General features: G+C 37.4%; 1 protein-coding gene across 1 annotated transcript; it reads left to right on the top strand.

The window, feature by feature from the left end:
* The first annotated feature begins 3,364 nt into the window (after positions 1-3,364).
* On the top strand, positions 3,365-5,478 carry LOC111886625 (alkane hydroxylase MAH1). Its single transcript, XM_023882885.3, has 2 exons — positions 3,365-4,701; positions 4,849-5,478. The coding sequence occupies exons 1-2, from the start codon at positions 3,499-3,501 to the stop codon at positions 5,167-5,169; spliced, it is 1,524 nt and encodes a 507-aa protein (XP_023738653.1). The 5' UTR covers positions 3,365-3,498; the 3' UTR covers positions 5,170-5,478.
* Positions 5,479-20,337: the final 14,859 nt, after the last annotated feature.

Below are 20,337 nucleotides of genomic sequence, written 5' to 3'. Positions count from 1 at the left end.
TTGGCTTTTATTGTGTTTTTTTCATAAAAATTATCAATGAAACATAAAAATCAAAAATCAAATATCAAAAATACAAAGTACAATGTTATTTATTTACTTTCATTCTATTGAAATTTATATTTATTGTACAAAATTATATTTTTATCATTGATATTGACTTAATAGAACATGATTTTAATATTTTGAAACCATTTTAAATATTAATAAATTAAAAATAACGATGATTGACTTACGTACAAAACATCAAATTATGTATAAAATAACTGTTTGTGAATGTATGATTAATGATTGTGATTTTTATAGTCTCTATGTTGTTTTACCTTGTCAACCAACCGTATAGAAATGTATAAAATACAAATACAAAATTGACAACAAATTTGACTATTTTGCCACGACTTAAAAACTAATTTATAATGAGTCACATTTCTGCCGTGTTAACATTTTTTTTTCTACATTTTTTATAGAATTATTAAATTAAACAATGAAACTGTAGAAAATATGCAAAATATAGTAGCATTGTAGTTTATAGATTTTTTATTTTTAACATTTTTTCATAAGAAAGTATATTGTTATGATGCGTGTGACTGATTTGCCCATGAATTTCTACCTATTTTCCAAAAAAGATGAGAATTATAAAAGAACTTCATAACTAAGCAAAAAATAGCATTGTAATTTTATAAATAATAAATTTTTGCCAATTTAATTTTTTTGGGTTCAAATATATTAAAAAGTTATGGTGTTATATTAAACATCAAATTGATAGTATAATGTGTTACCGTCTGAATGTGTTATAATTAAATACAAAAATGGGAACAAATTTTACTGTTTTACCCCTACTCAAATAAGTATTTTATAGTAAGTCATATTTTTGCCATATTTTCCAAAAAAAACTAAAATTTGCAATTCTCAAAACTTCAAAATTCTGCAGAAACTAGCATTGCACTTTCCTTAAATGTGATTTTTTTGCATATTTTGTTAAAAAATTATAATTTAACAATAAACTTTGGAAAAAATCTATAAAATTGCAGTAAACTTTTTAACAATAATATATATATATATATATATATATATATATATATATATATATATATAACATTTTTTCCAAAACAAAAATACATTGTTTAGCTGTGTGTGTATGTGTTGTAAAAAAAATACAGAAAAATACAAAAATATCAATGTTTCCTATTGCAATTTAGTTTTTTCTTTACAGAATACTATTACACATTAGGATGTATTCAAATTTTATAATTATTTAGTTACAAATTGTCATTTCATATTTATTATCAATGTAAAGGGGTGTAGAAAAGTAATGTTGTTGTTGTTTTTTTTTAATTTAAATATAGAGTCTTTTTTATAACATCTAACTTCCAAAGTCATCCGACTACAACTATATATTATGTATTTTCTGGTCATATTTTCCCTTAAACAAAACATACAATTGGTTTCGATAGTTTTTCTCAATAAATATGATTGTTTTGCCCTTGATGAAATAACTACTTTTAAAATCAATAACTACTTTTAAATACAAATGTATAACAGTAACCTTAGAAATAAGATATCTAATTTTCATTCAAAGAACTATTTCAAAATTTTTTATTCCTAATAATTATTTACAATATGTCAATAGTTTTTTTTTATTACTTTATATTTCAATTACCTTCTTATTCATCATAGTTTATAATATAAACTTTTTTTTAATAAACTCGTGTAATACACGGGTCTCACACCTAGTTAATTAATAATTGCCTTAACTGAAAATAACCAATAAATTACAGTATTAGTACTCATATAATATTTAATATGTTTTCTTTTAAATTTTAGATTTCAAATTTACATAAATTATTGTTTAAACTTTCATATTTAATTTTTTTATCAACCTATATAACATACTGGTCTCACACCTAGTAAATGAATAAAGTTAAGATAAATTGGTCATTTTATAAATACATTTTTTTATAGACAAATCATACTATATTTATAATGGAGATATTTTTCCTATCACCTCATGCATTTGAAACCCCCACATAAATTTCCAAGCATCTCACACATTTGAAACTCCCACACCATTACATCTTTAAAGTCATTAACCACACATCATGAAAGGTTTTATAACTTACATAATATGTTTAATAAGCAATTAATGGATAGTCTACTATAAAAATATCATTCTCTTAAGTACACATACAAATACAAATCGCATACAAAATTCACAAAGAAAACAAGTTTAAAGGTTTTGTGTTGGTTTGAGGGCTTTGGACTATTTTTCGAGTAATGTTATTATGTTAAAGTTTTTAATTTGTAAGTTTGTTATATACTATTTTTTTATATTTTTCTTGGTTTAAGTATTCTTTTAAGACAATCATTGTATGTTGTGATTGAAAATTTAACGTAAATTAGATTAGATTCATGTTATCGATCAGATATTATGAAAAATGATATAGATAAGTGTTTCTTAAAAGTATTCTTTAACTTTTTAATAATAATAAGTGGTTTAAAACTAAAGAACAATAATTTTAGATGATAATAGCATCAGTTTATAAATTACGTAACGTTAATAACAAATAAATTGTATTTTAAATGAACATCATTATTCAAATTAGAAAATAATCATATAAGTAAAAATTTAAATTAATCAATCATAACAATTATTAAAAATAATATTAAATAGATAATTATATTTAATTTTATTAATGAGGAACGTGGGTTGATGTAAATGACTAATATTGTTGAAAATATTATGTCAAAGTTAATATCAATAACATAACCATTTTCAAAATATATTTTTCAACATTTTAACCATATATTTTTAACCTACGCTACGCAATGCACGAGAATTCGTCTGATCTAAAATAATTCTAAACACTTTTTAAGATATCTATCTTTCCACCAAGACTTAAACTTTACGTCAAGGAAAGAGGATGGACCGGAAACCCTTTAGTATGTATCCTTTCATGAATTTTGGAGTAGATGGTTGTTAGTGTTTGTTGATCGATTTATAGTGACGTCATTGTCTGCTTTTGGTTGCAATCGCGATCGAGATGGTTTCATGACAATAAGAAAAAAGATTTTATAAATACATATTCTTTATTTTTTTTTAATGGCGTTACCATAAAAACATACAATACAACGTACTCAAACCATAGAAATCGCCAATAAAAAGTGAAAAAAGAAACTTAGAGAGTACATTTAAACCACAAGTACCATTTGGCTAAATTTATCTTTGTTTAATTTTTGCCCAAAATATTTAGGTTAGTAAAAGTATACATAGTACAATCACGAAATTAGATTTTGTTTTCTTTATTAGTATTAGATTAGATTTTTTTTTTTTTTTTTTTTTTTTTTTTTTTTTTTTTTTTTTATAAAGAGATTATCTTCTTTCACATTTATTGGTCATCACGTGGTCACACAACAATCAACAAAGTCTTGACTTGACTTTTCGCCACTACAAATGTTACGCATCTACTCATTCATTCTTCTCACACACAACTATACGTAACAATGCTGTTGCCTTTCGGCTACTTTGAGCTCATCCTCGCAGCATTATGCTACTACTGTCTCACTGGTTTCCGACAACGGCGCCGGATAATGACCGACTGGCCGTTTCTTGCGATGCTTCCGGCATTAGTTCGTAATATCAGCACGATCCACGACCGTTGCGCCCAGGTTCTCAACCACACCGGCGGCACTTTCTTGTTCAAAGGTCCACGGTTCTTTCAGATGAACATGTTGGCCACCGTAGATCCCGCCGATATCCACCATATCATGAGCTCCAACTTCTTGAATTTCCCAAAAGGCGAAGAGTTCAAGGAGATTTTTGAAATTCTCGGAGACGGTATTTTCAATTCCGATTACGAGTTGTGGCGGAGTCACCGGAAGCTTACCAGTGCTTTAATTAATAATATGAAGTTTCTACGGTTCGTGGCCAGGATGAACACTGAAAAGGTGGCTAAGAGCTTGATTCCTGTTCTTGATTATGTGGCCTCAAAAGCGGTTGTTGTGGACATGCAAGATGTGTTTCAAAGGCTTACCTTTGACACTACTTGCATGTTCGTAACTGGATACGACCCTGGTTGCTTATCTGTTGATTTCAAAGACGTGCCATTTTCGAGGGCCATGGACGATGCCGAAGAAGCCATTTTCGCACGTCACATCATTCCCAAAAGCGTGTGGAAGCTACAAAGGTGGTTGGGGATTGGGAAGGAGAAGAAACTGAAGGAGGCTTCAGAAACCTTAGATGATGTGATAGGGGGTCTCATTTCAAGAAAAAGAAAAGATTTGAGTCAAGGGGTCGTGTCAAAAGGTGAGGCAAATGGTGTCGACATGTTGACATCATTGATAACCGAGCCTCAGTCTTTCGGTGATGAATTCAAATATGACGATAAGTTCTTAAGAGACACGATCTTGAATTTGATGATTGCGGGGAGGGACACAACAAGCTCCTCGCTAACATGGTTCCTTTGGCTCGTTATCACCCACCCAGACGTCGAGAAAAAGATTCTGGAGGAGATAAATGTGATTATCCCAACTTCTGAAGCGGGAAGTTTTAAACTTTTCGATACAGAGGAAACTAACAAGTTGGTCTATCTACATGCTGCGTTTTGCGAAGCATTAAGGCTATACCCGCCTGTTCCATTCCAGCATAAGGCTCCTGTTCAACCCGATGTTCTTCCTAGTGGCCATCGTGTCTATCCCAACATGAAGGTAATACTTACTAACATAAGAAAAAAACCTCGAGGAAAAAAATGACAACCTTAGGGGAATCCATAATTTTACCAACATATATAGAGATTGATGGGAACTTTGTTTTTGTACTGAAGTTGTTCTTGCATATAATATAATAATTTGCAGATTTTGTTTTCATTGTATGCGCTGGGGAGAATGAAAAGAATTTGGGGTAACGATAGCCGGGAATTCAAGCCGGAGAGATGGATCACCGACAAGCACATGATAAGGCACGAGCCATCGTACAAGTTCTTGTCATTCAATGCTGGCCCAAGAACTTGTATTGGGAAACAAGTGGCATTCGCTCAAATAAAGGCCGTAGGTGCGACCATTTTGCACAACTACAAGTTCGAAATGGAGGAAGGTCACGTTGTGGCTCCTAACGTTTCAGTCATTCTCTACATGAAACATGGCCTCAAGGTTAGGGTTGCACGTAGACGGCCTTGATCATGGTGTAGTCGGTGATTGATTTTTAACCATCGATTTTATAAAAAGGAGTAAAAGAACACTTTGGTTATTCACTTTAGAAAAATTATCAAAACATATGATGTTTCTGTTGTAAATATCAAAATAAGTTGGTTCAAGAAGTCAATCGCCGATCCAATAGAATTTTAAGTCTATACAAGAGATAGCAAACTGGGTTATATGATTCCATATTTGGTTTAGTGTGTATACAATTGTGTAATGTACAATATGTATAATATATATAAATCTTAATATTTTTTGTGTAATTTAGAATATGTATAATATATATAAATCTTAAAATTTTAATATTGAAATAAACTTTTTTATTATCACATTTCTTTTGTTGCGTTGTATATAATTATAAAAATGATTTGATTTTTTTTATTGTATTCTCTGATTTTAATTTCTTATCTTTGATGATAGTGGTAATGTTATAGATATTCATCATATTTTAAAGTGCAATGTTCAAGAGACAAAAATAATAGCATAATGATATAATACACAGATAATTTACGATGATAACTATGAAATTTCATTCCCTCGTGAGTAAGTTTATCTTATTATTATGATCAATAACCTTTAAATACAATGTATCATATTATTTAATCTCAAGAAGTCAAAGAGCATTTGATCTACCGGTAAAGAGTGATATTTTCAATTAGAGTTTAAGTCTCATTATGTGACATAACTTATATAAGTAGTGTTTATGATTAGATTAGAAGTATATATATATAATATTTTGTCATTTCAAAATAATAATAATAATAATAATAATAATAATAATAAAAACTCATGGGTTCAAGTCTCACTAGGAAACATAGGTTATGTTTATGATTAGATTAGAAATAAAATAATCTCATTTTAAAATAATAATAATAATAATAATAATAATAATAAAAATATCAAGGAAGGTTTTAAATAACGTAGTCGGTGATTTGAGAGCAATATTAAGCCTAAAGCATTTATGAGCTGTGATATAAAACTTAGAACGATGATAAGCCATATCAAGTCATAATAAACTTTTTAAAACCTTGATGTTAAGTAAAATACTAAAGTACATGGTTATCTCCCAACTTTACTCGTATAGTTTGACAATGTAATCGAACAATGCACAAAAATCAAAGGTACCCATATTGTTCTAAATGTCCATATTTCACTTTAATGGTCAAACAAACTATTTGCAATTTCAAAATTCATATGGGTTGGTTGTTTTATTTCTCACACACACACACATATATATATATATATATATATATATATATATATATATATATATATATATATATATATATATATATATATATATATATATATATATATATATATATATATATATATAATTGACTAGGTGTGTTGATTAGTACAGTATTTAGTGTAAAACTAATTTTTTTTTATTATTTATTTTTTTTGCAAATTTTGTATTAGTTACAAAGTCGTGTAGGTTTGGTTGAATATTTTAATGGTTTCTTATAGATTACGACGAAGATGTATTATTAAATAAAGTATAATTATATTTTTAACAAAAGTACAAACGTCACAAGAAGAACAACCTATTATGATGTCCGCTATACCGGCAATGAAAATGTTCGTTGTCGACGTGGCCACTGACCATGACCATGCACACTATTTCGTCGGTTTGTGGTGGCACGTGGTCGTCGTGATTTATGGTGGGAGCACGACGGCGGATGACCAATTCGTTTCTTCTTCACTCTCAGGCGTCTGTCTTCTCTCTCCCTTCATTCTTCTCTTTTGTTGGTCGTATATACTACGAAGTTGGTTCGTGGCTCCTGGTGACTAATCTGAAATATTTCCATTATCGGTGTCGTGGAGAGTATTACTGATGATCTTACAAGTAATAGCAAAAAAAAAAGAAACCAATGTTTTGAGAGCCACATCGAACTAGCCGGTTCAATCGATTTAACCGGGAACAAGTCCCGGATCTGGTTCTTTGAGGCCAAAAAAACTGTCCAGCATGTGAACCGGTAAAACCGGTTGAATCGGTAAAAATCAACCTGGTTAAACCATTTTACTCAAGGATTAACATGATAATATAGAACTCGACAGTTATTTAATTAAAAAACTATGTCTTTTATATCAAGTCATTAAAATATATGTTTGTTTATTTTTTTCCAATATCCAAAATACTAAATTTCAATAATTTTCAATAACTTTGAACAAGGTCCTATAGCACCGACATGACTTTCATGCTTTAGCTAATGATAAAACTTTGTTAAGTAGATTTGACAAACTTGATTTATATAAACTTTGCGAATATATATATATATATATATATATATATATATATATATATATATATATATATATATATATATATATATATATATATATATATATATATATATATATATTCAAGTATTCAAGTATTATAACTAATTACTGTGCGGATATCATATGCTATGAGAATTACTAAGTAAATAAGTTGTTGAGCAATGAGAATACGTTCAACCTTACAAAAATATCGTCATTTTCATGCATTCTCGCTAATTATTATTTATTTTTATTCTCACACATTGTTTTTCACTCATTTTCATTTTGACAGAATACGACCCAATAAACATTCTAACGGAAATGAGAATAATAATAATAATAAATGTATAATAACCTTAAGACGATTTAATTAGTGAGAATGTGTGTTAGAGTATCCACATTGGTGAGTTCAATGGGAGAATTGAATGAGGTGGCAAGTCCATGTGTCATTCAATGGTTGAAACTCAATCACTGTGAGATGCCACCTTGACATTCAATGAATTTGGAGTTCAATCGCCATTGAACTCTTCAATGGGAAAAGGAAAGTTTTAATCCTTAAATACTTACTATAAATTACATTTTGTAACATTCTATTGAACTTTGTAGAGTTCAATGCATTGTAGAGAAAACAATAATAGAGTTGTATAGATTTTAGAATGATGATGTGACAATCCATTAAACTCTATGGAGTCCAATGCATTGTGGATGCTCTTAACGACAATAGTTATGTAAGACTGAACGTATTAATATTATCAAACAACATATTTTCTTTATCATTCTCCAAGAATAACATTGTCTATACGTCCGCACAGTAATTAGTTAGAATAGAATAACCTAAGTCTCTCTCTCTTTCTCTCTCTCTCTCTCTCTCTCTATATATATATATATATATATATATATATATATATATATATATATATATATATATATATATATATATATATGTATATATATATCACGTATATAAAGAAAAATCTTGAGAATGCTTTAGATGTTTAGATATGGCTTAGATACCTATACTCGTGCAACGAGATTACTCATAGTTATAAATAAACTAATCATTTAAGTATCTTCATGTGTGGTTCGATATGACATAGATACCAATACTCGTGCAATGGTATTACTAAAAGTTATATCCTGCATATAGAGAAAACTCTTGAGAATGTTTTAGATGCTTACATATGACTTAGATACCAATACTCGTACAATGGGATTACTCATAGTTACAAATAAACTAATCATTTAAGTATCTTCATATATGGTTCTCTGAATAACAATGTATTCTAAATTTGTAGTGTAACTGTAATTAAAATCTACATAGAACTCTCATACATGCAAATTTTCCTTCATTCATGACGATGAAACACCCGATTGTGATTAAGAACGATCTCAATCTATTTGGAAGTTTGGATTTGTGTAACAGTTTACACTCAGCTTTCTTTCTATTACTTCGTAGATCAAGAACGTTTCTCTAGTACTTTGTAAGTACTTTAAAATGTTGGTATCTATCATACCATGACTTATTCTAGGATTATATTAGTATTAATCCATCGTGCTCCAGACATACGAAAATTTTTGTTTTTATGCATAATCATGACATATATGATGAATCTAATTACAACAACATATGGAATATATTCACAATATCTAGTTCAACTATTGTTCTAGGATTTTGAGGCATTCTCAAAAACATGCCATATGGTATTGACAAGATAAACTCTCTTAGATACTTATATCTTAAGCTCTTTAAGATTCTTGACAAATAATATAATTCTACTTAATTTTTTAAGTTTCCATGATTTATGTGAGTAGATCTTAATTCCAAGAATTAGTATGTAAATAACATACAAGACAAGGAAAGTAACTGCTCTCCAAATAGCTTTGTAGAAAACACAAGAGTCATCTTGATTTATAAGGAAATCACATTATGCATTTTTCTTATAAGAAAGAAGATTCTTAGTTATAAGATGCCAGCTTAAACTTGAAAAGATTTTAATCAATGTATGTTTTATCCTTTGAAAGCTTATTTACTTTTTATAGTCATACTATTTCAAGGAAAATTAATCAAGTTCATACTTGTTTCTCATACATGAATGCATCTCTATGTGTTCTATTAGTTTCTAATCAACTATTTCAACATGTTTAACAACTTTTGAAAAACTTGTTAGTTCTAAATTAAGATGCACTTAGTTTATGGCTCTTTAGCTCTGAAAGTTCCATAATGCTCCCACTTAGAAAATAAACTTTCTAAGTATATGCCTTCTGGAATGAAAATGACTAGGATCGTAAGAACTTCATCCTAACAATCATTTAGGATATTCTACATAAATGCTATTAGTAGATGGTAGGTTGAGTTAAGCTTGTGTCTTACATAAGCTTTATAACTCCATACCTGTTAGATAATGATAGAACATTTTATCCTTAGTCTAAAGAAAGTATTTAATCTACTTGTTTGGTTGAATATATATATATATATATATATATATATATATATATATATATATATATATATATATATATATATATATATATATATATAGGAAAAAGTTTGTTATTCGCCATATAGAGACTGTAAAGTATGATTTATCCTGTTCAAGAACTTGTAATATCGACATTCAACTAGTAGTCAGGTGATCCTATCCCATTAGTTAATGTGAAAAGCTACCTCGCCCAACATGAGACAAAAAGTAATTGACCAGGTGATCCTGTTTCACAAAGAACCGTAAAAATGATGAGTGAGTGATCTTTGATGGAATGACTTTTAAACCGATTCCACAATTCCTAAGATGTTCCAAGAAGACTTTGTTTAATAACTCATTTTCTTTATAAGAATGAAAAGGTTTATGATGGTCTCATTGAGTTGTATTTCAACGTTCACTATGAAACAACTGGAGCAAATCAAAAGTTTCCACAATAACAAATAAAAGTCGTTAGGAAAATTGATTAAGTATCTATCACCAAATCTATTCATAGATTGAAAGGACATCATACATAACTATGTATAATTCTTTGTCAATCCTTTTCTTCTTTCACTACTTATAGATAGACACTTGTGAATCATCTTCCGATATAAATAGGATTTACATATATCAAATGAATCAAGCTTATTTGCCATCAAAATTCCATCTTTTGGAGTTGGTATATGTGTTTCTTGTTTATATAGTCAGGATGATAATGGCATAGATAAGACTGAATCAAATATCATTTGATTATATATGTGTTACTTGTTTATATAGGTTTACTTCATAAATAATATTATGAGAAAATACTCTTACCATAGTGTACATCGTTTCAGAACTTGAATGTGAGCATCCATTAAATGATAAGTAAATCCAAATTTATTAAAAAAATTCAACTATTACAAGTTTCTATAAAAATAGGTACAAAACATCTATTGTTTAAATACATACAATTTAGTAATCAAAAGTTCCAACTGTTAGAAATACATGAACGAATAGATTATAAATCAGTCAGACAATAAAAGACATGATTAAACAGAATGAACTCAGAGATTTTAATATGATCACTGATTTCATTAGAGAGTAATGTAAACAGTTCGGTACAACGACGTAGGGGACGTATGTAACACCGTGAATTTCAAAATAATTTTTCACAATTTATAAAAAACATTTCTCATTAACTTTTCATAAAAACATCAAGTTTAAATCTCAATTCACATTATACAAAATCCCAAGATCAATGTATATCAAAAATCCCATGTGTGTGTACAGATCAAGCCGGCGCCTTCCCATGGTCATTGCTAGTACCTGAAACAACAACGCTAACACTGTAAGCACAAAGCTTAGTGAGTTCCCCAAAATACCACATAACACACACACACACACATATATATATATATATATATATATATATATATATATATATATATATATATATATATATATATATATTAGCCACTCGAGGCTATAACTCTGTGGGTCCGTGCACCCAAGCTCTGTGAACCCTCAGGTTCTAACTCTGGGAACCTTCCGGTTCCAACTCTATAAACATGCACAACATAAATCACATAGACATCATGCAGTACAACACATAGCATACACATAACATACACATACTGTAACACATAACTCTGATTACCTACTCAAGGTAAAGTATAGTGAGAAGACTCACCTCGTGAATATCGATAGCTAGCAAATCCCGAAATCACACGTGCTCGATCCTCCGAGCTACAATCTCCCTATAACACCATATGTCTTTAGTTAACACTTTTAACACTAAGGTTGGCTATCCCTCAAAAGTCAACACTGGTCAACTCTGGTCAACGGTCAACTTTGACCGGACTCGGCGAGTGCACTAAGGCGACTCGGCAAGTGTAGACGTTTTCACCAACTCTCTAGGATTCCCTTTTTACACGTCAAGTACCCCCTGACTCGACGAGTTCCACCTGGCAGAATCGCGGGGCCACCCCGACTCAACTCGCCGAGTCTCAAGAACAACTCGGCGAGTCCCAGCTCGACTCAGTCCACCTGACCACCCTCTCTAACTCGTCCTGACTCACTGAGTCAACCTATGACTCGACTGGACCACTCACTGGCCGATCTAAGGGCAATCTTCAAGCTACTCGCCGAGTCTGCTCATCGGACTCGGCGAGTCCATGCCATGCAATCACTCAAACTCGCTTCTAAGATCAGATCTGCTCCAACAATTCATAGATCTAGCCTTCCTAGACTGATTCATCACGTAAAGCCCTTATCTTGGTGTTCACAACACACCCCATGGCTCATAAATAGCATTTTGACCCAAGGCATAAGGATTCCAATCCAAAACCTCCATTGATTCACAGAAAGTTTGGGCAAAGGGACACTCTGGACCTCCAAGGGTCCAGATCTATGGTCTAAATCGCTTAAGGGGCCAAGGGGCTCTAGATCTAGCCACAAAAGGGTTCAATAAACCCTAAATCAAATAAACATCAACATAGAAGAGGATAGCTCGAAGATATTACCACAATAATGATGCTCTAGACTCCAAACTCTCAGAAAATGGCTCCCCTTGCTTTCCCCTTAGCTGATCCTCCCTTTCCCTTGCAAGATGACACCTCCAAGATCAATAATGGCCTCCTACTTTGCTCCAAACGCTCACACTCGATTAGGGTTTCACTCAAGGGACTGGTGAGCACAAATGACGGCCATAAGGCCCTTTAAATAGGTCCCAAACCCGAGAAATTAGGGTTTCATTAAACAGCGCAGACTCGCCGAGTCCATACCCTGGACTCGCCGAGTCCAGGCACGAACCCGCGTCCAGAACCGCGATCCTACTCGGCGAGTCTGAGCTCCAACTCGCTGAGTCCCCTCTCAAAACACCAAAAACATAAACATAAAAGGTACCTGGAAATCCGGGCTGTTACAACTCTCCCCCAATAGAACTAGACTTCGCCCTCGAAGTCTCGCTCTGAAAATAGCTCTGGATGCTGCTCACGCATCTCACGCTCCGGCTCCCAGGTCATCTCTGATCCGTTCCGATGTTGCCACTGAACCAACACCAGAGGTACCTCCTTGTTCCTCAGAACCTTGATCTTCCGATCTCTGGTGGCCACTGGCCTCTCGGCATAATTCAGGCTCGCATCCACCTGAATATCCTCTAATGGAACCACTGCCGACTCGTCGGCTATACACTTCCTCAACTGCGACACATGAAAAGTGTCGTGAATCTGCCCCAACTCTGCTGGCAACTCCAAACGATAAGCTACCCGGCCTACCCTCGCAACCACACGAAATGGACCAATATACCGGGGCCCCAACTTGCCCCTCTTCCTGAATCGAATCACTCCTTTCCAAGGAGAGACCTTCAGGAGAACGAAGTCGCCGACCTGAAACTCAAGCTCGGACCGGCGTCTGTCTGCATAACTCTTCTGTCGGCTCTGAGCGGTCAACAACCTCTGTCTGACCTGCTGAATCTGCTCTGTCGTCTGAAGCACGATCTCTGTACTGCCCATCACTCGCTGCCCAACCTCTCCCCAACAAATGGGGGTCCGACACCTCCTCCCATACAACAGCTCAAAGGGTGGCATACCAATGCTCGAATGATGGCTGTTGTTGTAGGAAAACTCTGCCAAGGGTAAATACGCATCCCAGCTACCCCCGAAATCCAACACACATGCCCGGAGCATGTCCTCAAGCGTCTGAATTGTCCGCTCACTCTGACCGTCTGACTGGGGATGATAAGCGGTACTAAAATGCAGTCTAGTACCCAACTCCTCATGAAATTTCTTCCAGAACCTGGAAGTGAAACGCACATCACGGTCCAAAACAATCGAGATCGGCACCCCATGCCGAGATACCACTTCCCTCACATACACCTCCGCTAATTTCTCTGCTGAAGAACTCTCACTAATGGCAAGGAAGTGAGCGCTCTTCGTCAACCTGTCCACAATCACCCAAATTGCATCAACTCCTCTGGCAGTCCTCGGCAATTTGGTGATGAAATCCATAGTGATCTGTTCCCACTTCCACTTGGGAACCTCCAATGGCTGCAACTTGCCATGCAGCCTCTGGTGCTCGGCCTTAACCCTACGGCAGGTCAAGCACCTCTCCACAAACCATGCGACGTCCCTCTTCATACAGGGCCACCAATACTCCTTTCTCAAATCCAAATACATCTTAGTGGCCCCCGGATGGATCGAAAATTTCGACCGATGAGCCTCCTCCAGCAAAGTGGTACGCGTTCCTCCCACAAACGGTACCCAGATACGCCCCTGAAATGTCATAAGACCCCGACCATCGGTCACGAACTCTGAAACCAAACCAATAACCCGTTCCCTCTTCTGTATCTCAGGTTGCACAGCCTCGGCATGTGCCCCGCGAATGGCGTCCAATACCGGAGCTATCACGGTCAATCTCAAACACACATCCCGCAGTGGAGTGCTCTCCGCCCTGCGACTCAACGCATCGGCTACCACATTAGCCTTGCCTGGGTGGTACAAGATCTCACAATCATAATCCTTGACCACATCCAACCACCTTCTCTGACGCATATTTAGGTTGGGCTGATCCATCAAATACTTCAAACTCTTATGGTCCGTGTATATCGTACACCGAACCCCATACAAGTAGTGACGCCAAATCTTGAGGGCGAACACCACTGCCCCCAACTCTAGATCATGGGTGGGATATCTCGTGTCATGAGGCTTCAGCTGCCTCGATGCATATGCTATCACATGCCCTCTCTGCATCAGCACCGCTCCCAATCCCAAAATCGATGCATCACAGAATACCACAAAGTCCTCCATTCCTTCCGGAAGAGCTAACACCGGGGCTTCGCACAACCTCTGGCGAAGTGTCTCAAAGGAGGCCTGCTGCTCGGGGCCCCATGAAAAAGCAACACCCTTCCGGGTCAATCTGGTGAGTGGTACTGCGATCTTGGAGAAATCCTTGATAAATCTCCGATAATACCCTGCCAACCCTAGGAAACTCCTGATCTCGGAGGGTGAATTCGGCACCTCCCAACTCATCACTGCCTCCACCTTGGCCGGATCGACCAAAATCCCTTCCTGGTTAACGAGATGTCCTAAGAACTGAACCTCCCGCAACCAGAAATCACACTTGGAGAATTTGGCATAGAGCCTCTCCGATCTCAGAACTCCAAGAACCTCTATCAGATGCTCCTCATGCTGCTCTCTATATCTCGAATATACCAGAATGTCATCGATAAACACAATCACCGACTGATCCAGCATCGGCCTACACACTCGGTTCATGAGATCCATGAACATTGCCGGGGCATTGGTGAGCCCAAAAGGCATCACCACAAACTCATAATGCCCATAACGCGTCCTGAACGCTGTCTTCTGGACGTCCTCATCCCGCACTCTCACCTGATGATATCCCGACCTCAAATCAATCTTGGAGAACCAAGATGCTCCCTGCAACTGGTCGAATAAATCGTCGATCCTCGGTAACGGGTAACGGTTCTTGACCGTCAGCTTGTTCAACTCCCGGTAGTCAATGCACATCCGGTGTGAACCATCCTTCTTCTTGACGAACAAAATAGGTGCTCCCCACGGCGAGCTGCTCGGCCGAATGAATCCCTTCCCCAGCAACTCCTGGAGCTGCGAGGATAACTCTTGCATCGCTGGAGGTGCAAGGCGATAAGGCACCTTAGCAATAGGCGCAGCCCCCGGAACCAAATCGATACTAAACTCCACTTGCCTCACAGGAGGCACACCCGACAACTCCTCGGGAAATACATCCGGGAACTCGCGCACTAACGAAACCTCCTCCACTGAACTCGGCCTCTCGGAAATCACCCGCGTATCCACCACATACGCCACAAAACCCTTACAGCCCTGCTATAAACACTGCCTCGCCCTAGCGGCCGAACAAAACGCTGATCTTGAACGTGTACCCTCGCCGTATACCGAAAGAACCCCCCACTAGGGTCTCGTATCGTCACCAGTTGTCGCTCACAGTCGATGACCGCACCGAATCTGCTCAACCAATCCATGCCCACAATGACACAAACATCACCCATAGCAATAGGAATCAGATCAATCGGGAACTCAACACCGAATATCTCAACTACGCAACCTCGGAGAACCTCCATGGCATATATCACCTCTCATCAGCTATGGAAACTCTCAGAGGCCGACTCAACGCCTCACGACTAACACTGATATGTTGACTAAAAGCCAAAGATACAAAAGACCGACTCGCACCCGAGTCAAATAACACCAAGGCAGGTACATAATTCACAAGAAAAGTACCTACGCATAACATAACATAAGCATAATATCTCAACATCAAAATAAATACATGAAAGAATACATACCAGCCACGACATCGGGCACTGCGCGGACCTCCTCCGCGGTCAGCTGAAAAGCTCTCCCTTGTGCCCTCGGCGCCTCGGCCTTCACTGTCCGACTCTCTGTAGCTCTGATGGTGGCAGGGGCAGATCCCTGAGGTGCTCCCTGAGATGACCCTCGCAGCTGCGGACACTATGCCTTCCGGTGTCCGGTCTGATTGCAGTGGAAGCACACTGCAAACCCCTTGGGGCAATCCTTGGCCATATGCCCCTCCTTGCCACATTTGTAGCAAGATCCCGCTCGGCAGACTCCATCATGACCCTTGCCACACTTCCCACAAGTGCGGCCCTTCAGGTTCCCTGGTTTGGGATCAGCGGGCTTGGCCCGCTTGGCTGCCGGCTGAGACTGTGCCGGTCGCCGATCCCTCCCTTGAGACTCCGCATCCTCCCTAGCCTGAGTCTCTAGCTCGATCTCCCTCTTCCGGGGCATTTTCCTGAAGCTCAGCAAATGTCCGGTACGAGGAGTTCGCCGCGAACTCCCAAACATCCCGCCTCAAAATGCTCAAATAACGGCTCATACGTGCCTGCTCAGTGGACACGTGCTCAGGGCAGAACATCGCCCTCTCATGAAACATCCTCGTGATCGTTGTAACTGACTCAGTACCCTGCTTGAGGGTCAGAAACTCCTGTGCCAAACGCTCCCTCTCCACCTGGGGAACGTACTCATCTCGGAACATGACAGTGAACCTCTCCCAGGTCACTGCCGCAAGCTCAGCAGGCGTATAATGCGCTGTCACAAACTTCCACCAGTCCTTCGCTCCCAAGCGAAGCTGGTTCAGCGCGAACCGGACCTTCAAATGCTCAGGAGATGAGCAAGTGAAGAAGCACCCCTCAATATCAAATATCCACCTCATCGCTGCCACCGGATCCTGGGTCCCATCAAACTCTGGTGGTTTTGTGTTGCTGAACTCTCGGAACAGCAACGCATCACCACCTTGCGGCCTCGCAGCAGCAATCGCTGCGGTAGCCGCTGCAACAGCAGCCTCGGAAAGAGCGGCATAACGCTCATCAAACGTCTCAATCAGCGTGGTCTTTATAGACCCAAACATCTCCAGTATCTCTGCCCTGATGGCCGCAGCCACCTCCTCATGAATGATCCGACGGATCTCCTCATCACTGGTACCACTGCTCTCAGGCATCAAGCGTGTCCTCACCATGATCTACCTCTGAAATACAACATACGATAAATTAGAACTCTTACGAGCATACTCACACTCGTCAACTCTTTCCTCCTTGATTCTTGGTATTCCAAAGATTCTTACTTGGGTTGTACACCGCTTCGGTGCTTTCAGTAGTACGGGCCCAATACTACTGTCCACACCGTATCAGAATACACCCCAAGTCCTCCTCTTCAGATCCTAATTTCCAAGTACTCTATCATGAATACACCTCCTTCTATTAGATCTCTCATAAACCCCTTGCTGCTACCTACTCACTCTCAAGCATCTCATAGCAGCTCACCTCTTCCTAAGCTAAGGCATCACAAATCAGGCCACTCTAGTCCTAATAGGAATACCTAGCCTACTCTAGCATGCGAATACATCATATCAATATCAATATCACATAACATAAGGGTATTTTGGGAAATCACCGTTCGGGCGCGGACTGATCGTACACACAACTCTGCTCTGCATTTTCAAAATCTTTTATACTTCTCTTTTTTTGAAAATACTTCTCAAATCCTCAGTTTGAGTTCAAATACGCCCGAAGGTGTACTCAAGTCCCTCAAACCAAGGCTCTGATACCAACTTGTAACACCGTGAATTTCAAAATAATTTTTCACAATTTATAAAAAACATTTCTCATTAACTTTTCATAAAAACATCAAGTTTAAATCTCAATTCACATTATACAAAATCCCAAGATCAATGTATATCAAAAATCCCATGCGTGTGTACAGATCAAGCCGGTGCCTTCCCATGGTCATCGCTAGTACCTGAAACAACAACACTAACACTGTAAGCACAAAGCTTAGTGAGTTCCCCAAAATACCACATAACACACACACACACACACACACACACACACACATATATATATATATATATATATATATATATATTAGCCACTCGAGGCTATAACTCTGTGGGTCCGTGCACCCAAGCTCTGTGAACCCTCAGGTTCTAACTCTGGGAACCTTCCGGTTCCAACTCTATAAAAATGCACAACATAAATCACATAGACATCATGCAGTACAACACATAGCATACACATAACATACACATACTGTAACACATAACTCTGATTACCTACTCAACGTAAAGTATAGTGAGAAGACTCACCTCGTGAATATCGATAGCTAGCAAATCCCGAAATCACACGTGCTCGATCCTCCGAGCTACAATCTCCCTATAACACCATATGTCTCTAGTTAACACTTTTAACAATAAGGTTGGCTATCCCTCAAAAGTCAACACTGGTCAACTCTGGTCAACGGTCAACTTTGACCGGACTCGGCGAGTGCACTAAGGCGACTCGACGAGTCTAGACGTTTTCACCAACTCTCTAGGATTCCCTTTTTACATTTCGAGTACCCCCCCTGACTCGATGAGTTCCACCTGGCAGAATCGCGGGGCCACCCCGACTCAACTCGCCGAGTCTCAAGAACAACTTGGCGAGTCCCAGCTCGACTCAGTCCACCTGACTACCCTCTCTAACTCGTCCTGACTCACTGAGTCAACCTATGACTCGACTGGACCACTCACTGGCCGATCTAAGGGCAATCTTCAAGCTACTCGCCGAGTCTGCTCATCGGACTCGGCGAGTCCATGCCATGCAATCACTCAAACTCGCTTCTAAGATCAGATCCGCTCCAACAATTCATAGATATGGCCTTCCTAGACTGATTCATCACGTAAAGCCCTTATCTTGGTGTTCACAACACACCCCATGGCTCATAAATAGCATTTTGACCCAAGGCATAAGGATTCCAATCCAAAACCTCCATTGATTCACAGAAAGTTTGGGCAAAGGGACACTCTGGACCTCCAAGGGTCCAGATCTATGGTCTAAATCGCTTAAGAGGCCAAGGGGCTATAGATCTAGCCACAAAAGGGTTCAATAAACCCTAAATCAAATAAACATCAACATAGAAGAGGATAGCTCGAAGATATTACCACAATAGTGATGCTCTGGACTCCAAACTCTCAGAAAATGGCTCCCCTTGCTTTCCCCTTAGCTGATCCTCCCTTTCCCTTGCAAGATGACACCTCCAAGATCAATAATGGCCTCTTACTTTGCTCCAAACGCTCACACTCGATTAGGGTTTCACTCAAGGGACTGGTGAGCACAAATGACGGCCATAAGGCCCTTTAAATAGGAACCAAACCCGAGAAATTAGGGTTTCATTAAACAACGCAGAATCGCCGAGTCCATACCCTGGACTCGCCGAGTCCAGGCGCGAACCCGCGTCTAGAACCGCGATCCTACTCAGCGAGTCTGAGCTCCAACTCGCCGAGTCCCCTCTCAAAACACCAAAAACATAAACATAAAAGGTACCTGGAAATCCGGGCTGTTACAACGTATTCACTACAAAAGATACCCTCTCTACTAACTAACCTTCCTATATATAGGCTTGAGAGGAAAGTTAGAAAGGAGTACGTCTAAGTCAACAACAAAGCTACAAACCTAAATATAAAATAATATGCGAATACAAACTCCTAATCTCATATACGACAAGTGAATACTTTATAGCAATGAAACAAACTACAAACTAAACACATACAAACTTGAGGAAATACAAAATAGCATATGAAACCTAACACTAACAATATCAATAACAACAATGTATCATATCTCCAATATTTAATACCATTAGTCCGCAATCAGTTTCTAATTTCTTCCAATCATTTGCACATAATATCAAGTATTAGTTTCACATGCAATATAAAATACTCAATTGAATGGTGAAAAAAATAATAGTTTTATCATATAAATATCTGAAGTGTTGGTCATGACAGACTTCCTTAATTCAGTGAGATAAGAGCAAAAAATTTTATCTTTTAGTGTCTAGTTTCTCCACAATAGAAGCAACACTGGTCTTTTTTGGCCCTTTCTTGATTTCTT

Source organism: Lactuca sativa, chromosome 4 (genome assembly GCF_002870075.4).
Source record: "Lactuca sativa cultivar Salinas chromosome 4, Lsat_Salinas_v11, whole genome shotgun sequence".
NCBI lineage: Eukaryota > Viridiplantae > Streptophyta > Magnoliopsida > Asterales > Asteraceae > Lactuca > Lactuca sativa.
The sequence above is the reverse complement of the archived record's forward strand: the minus strand, read 5'-3'. Positions and strand labels throughout refer to the sequence as shown.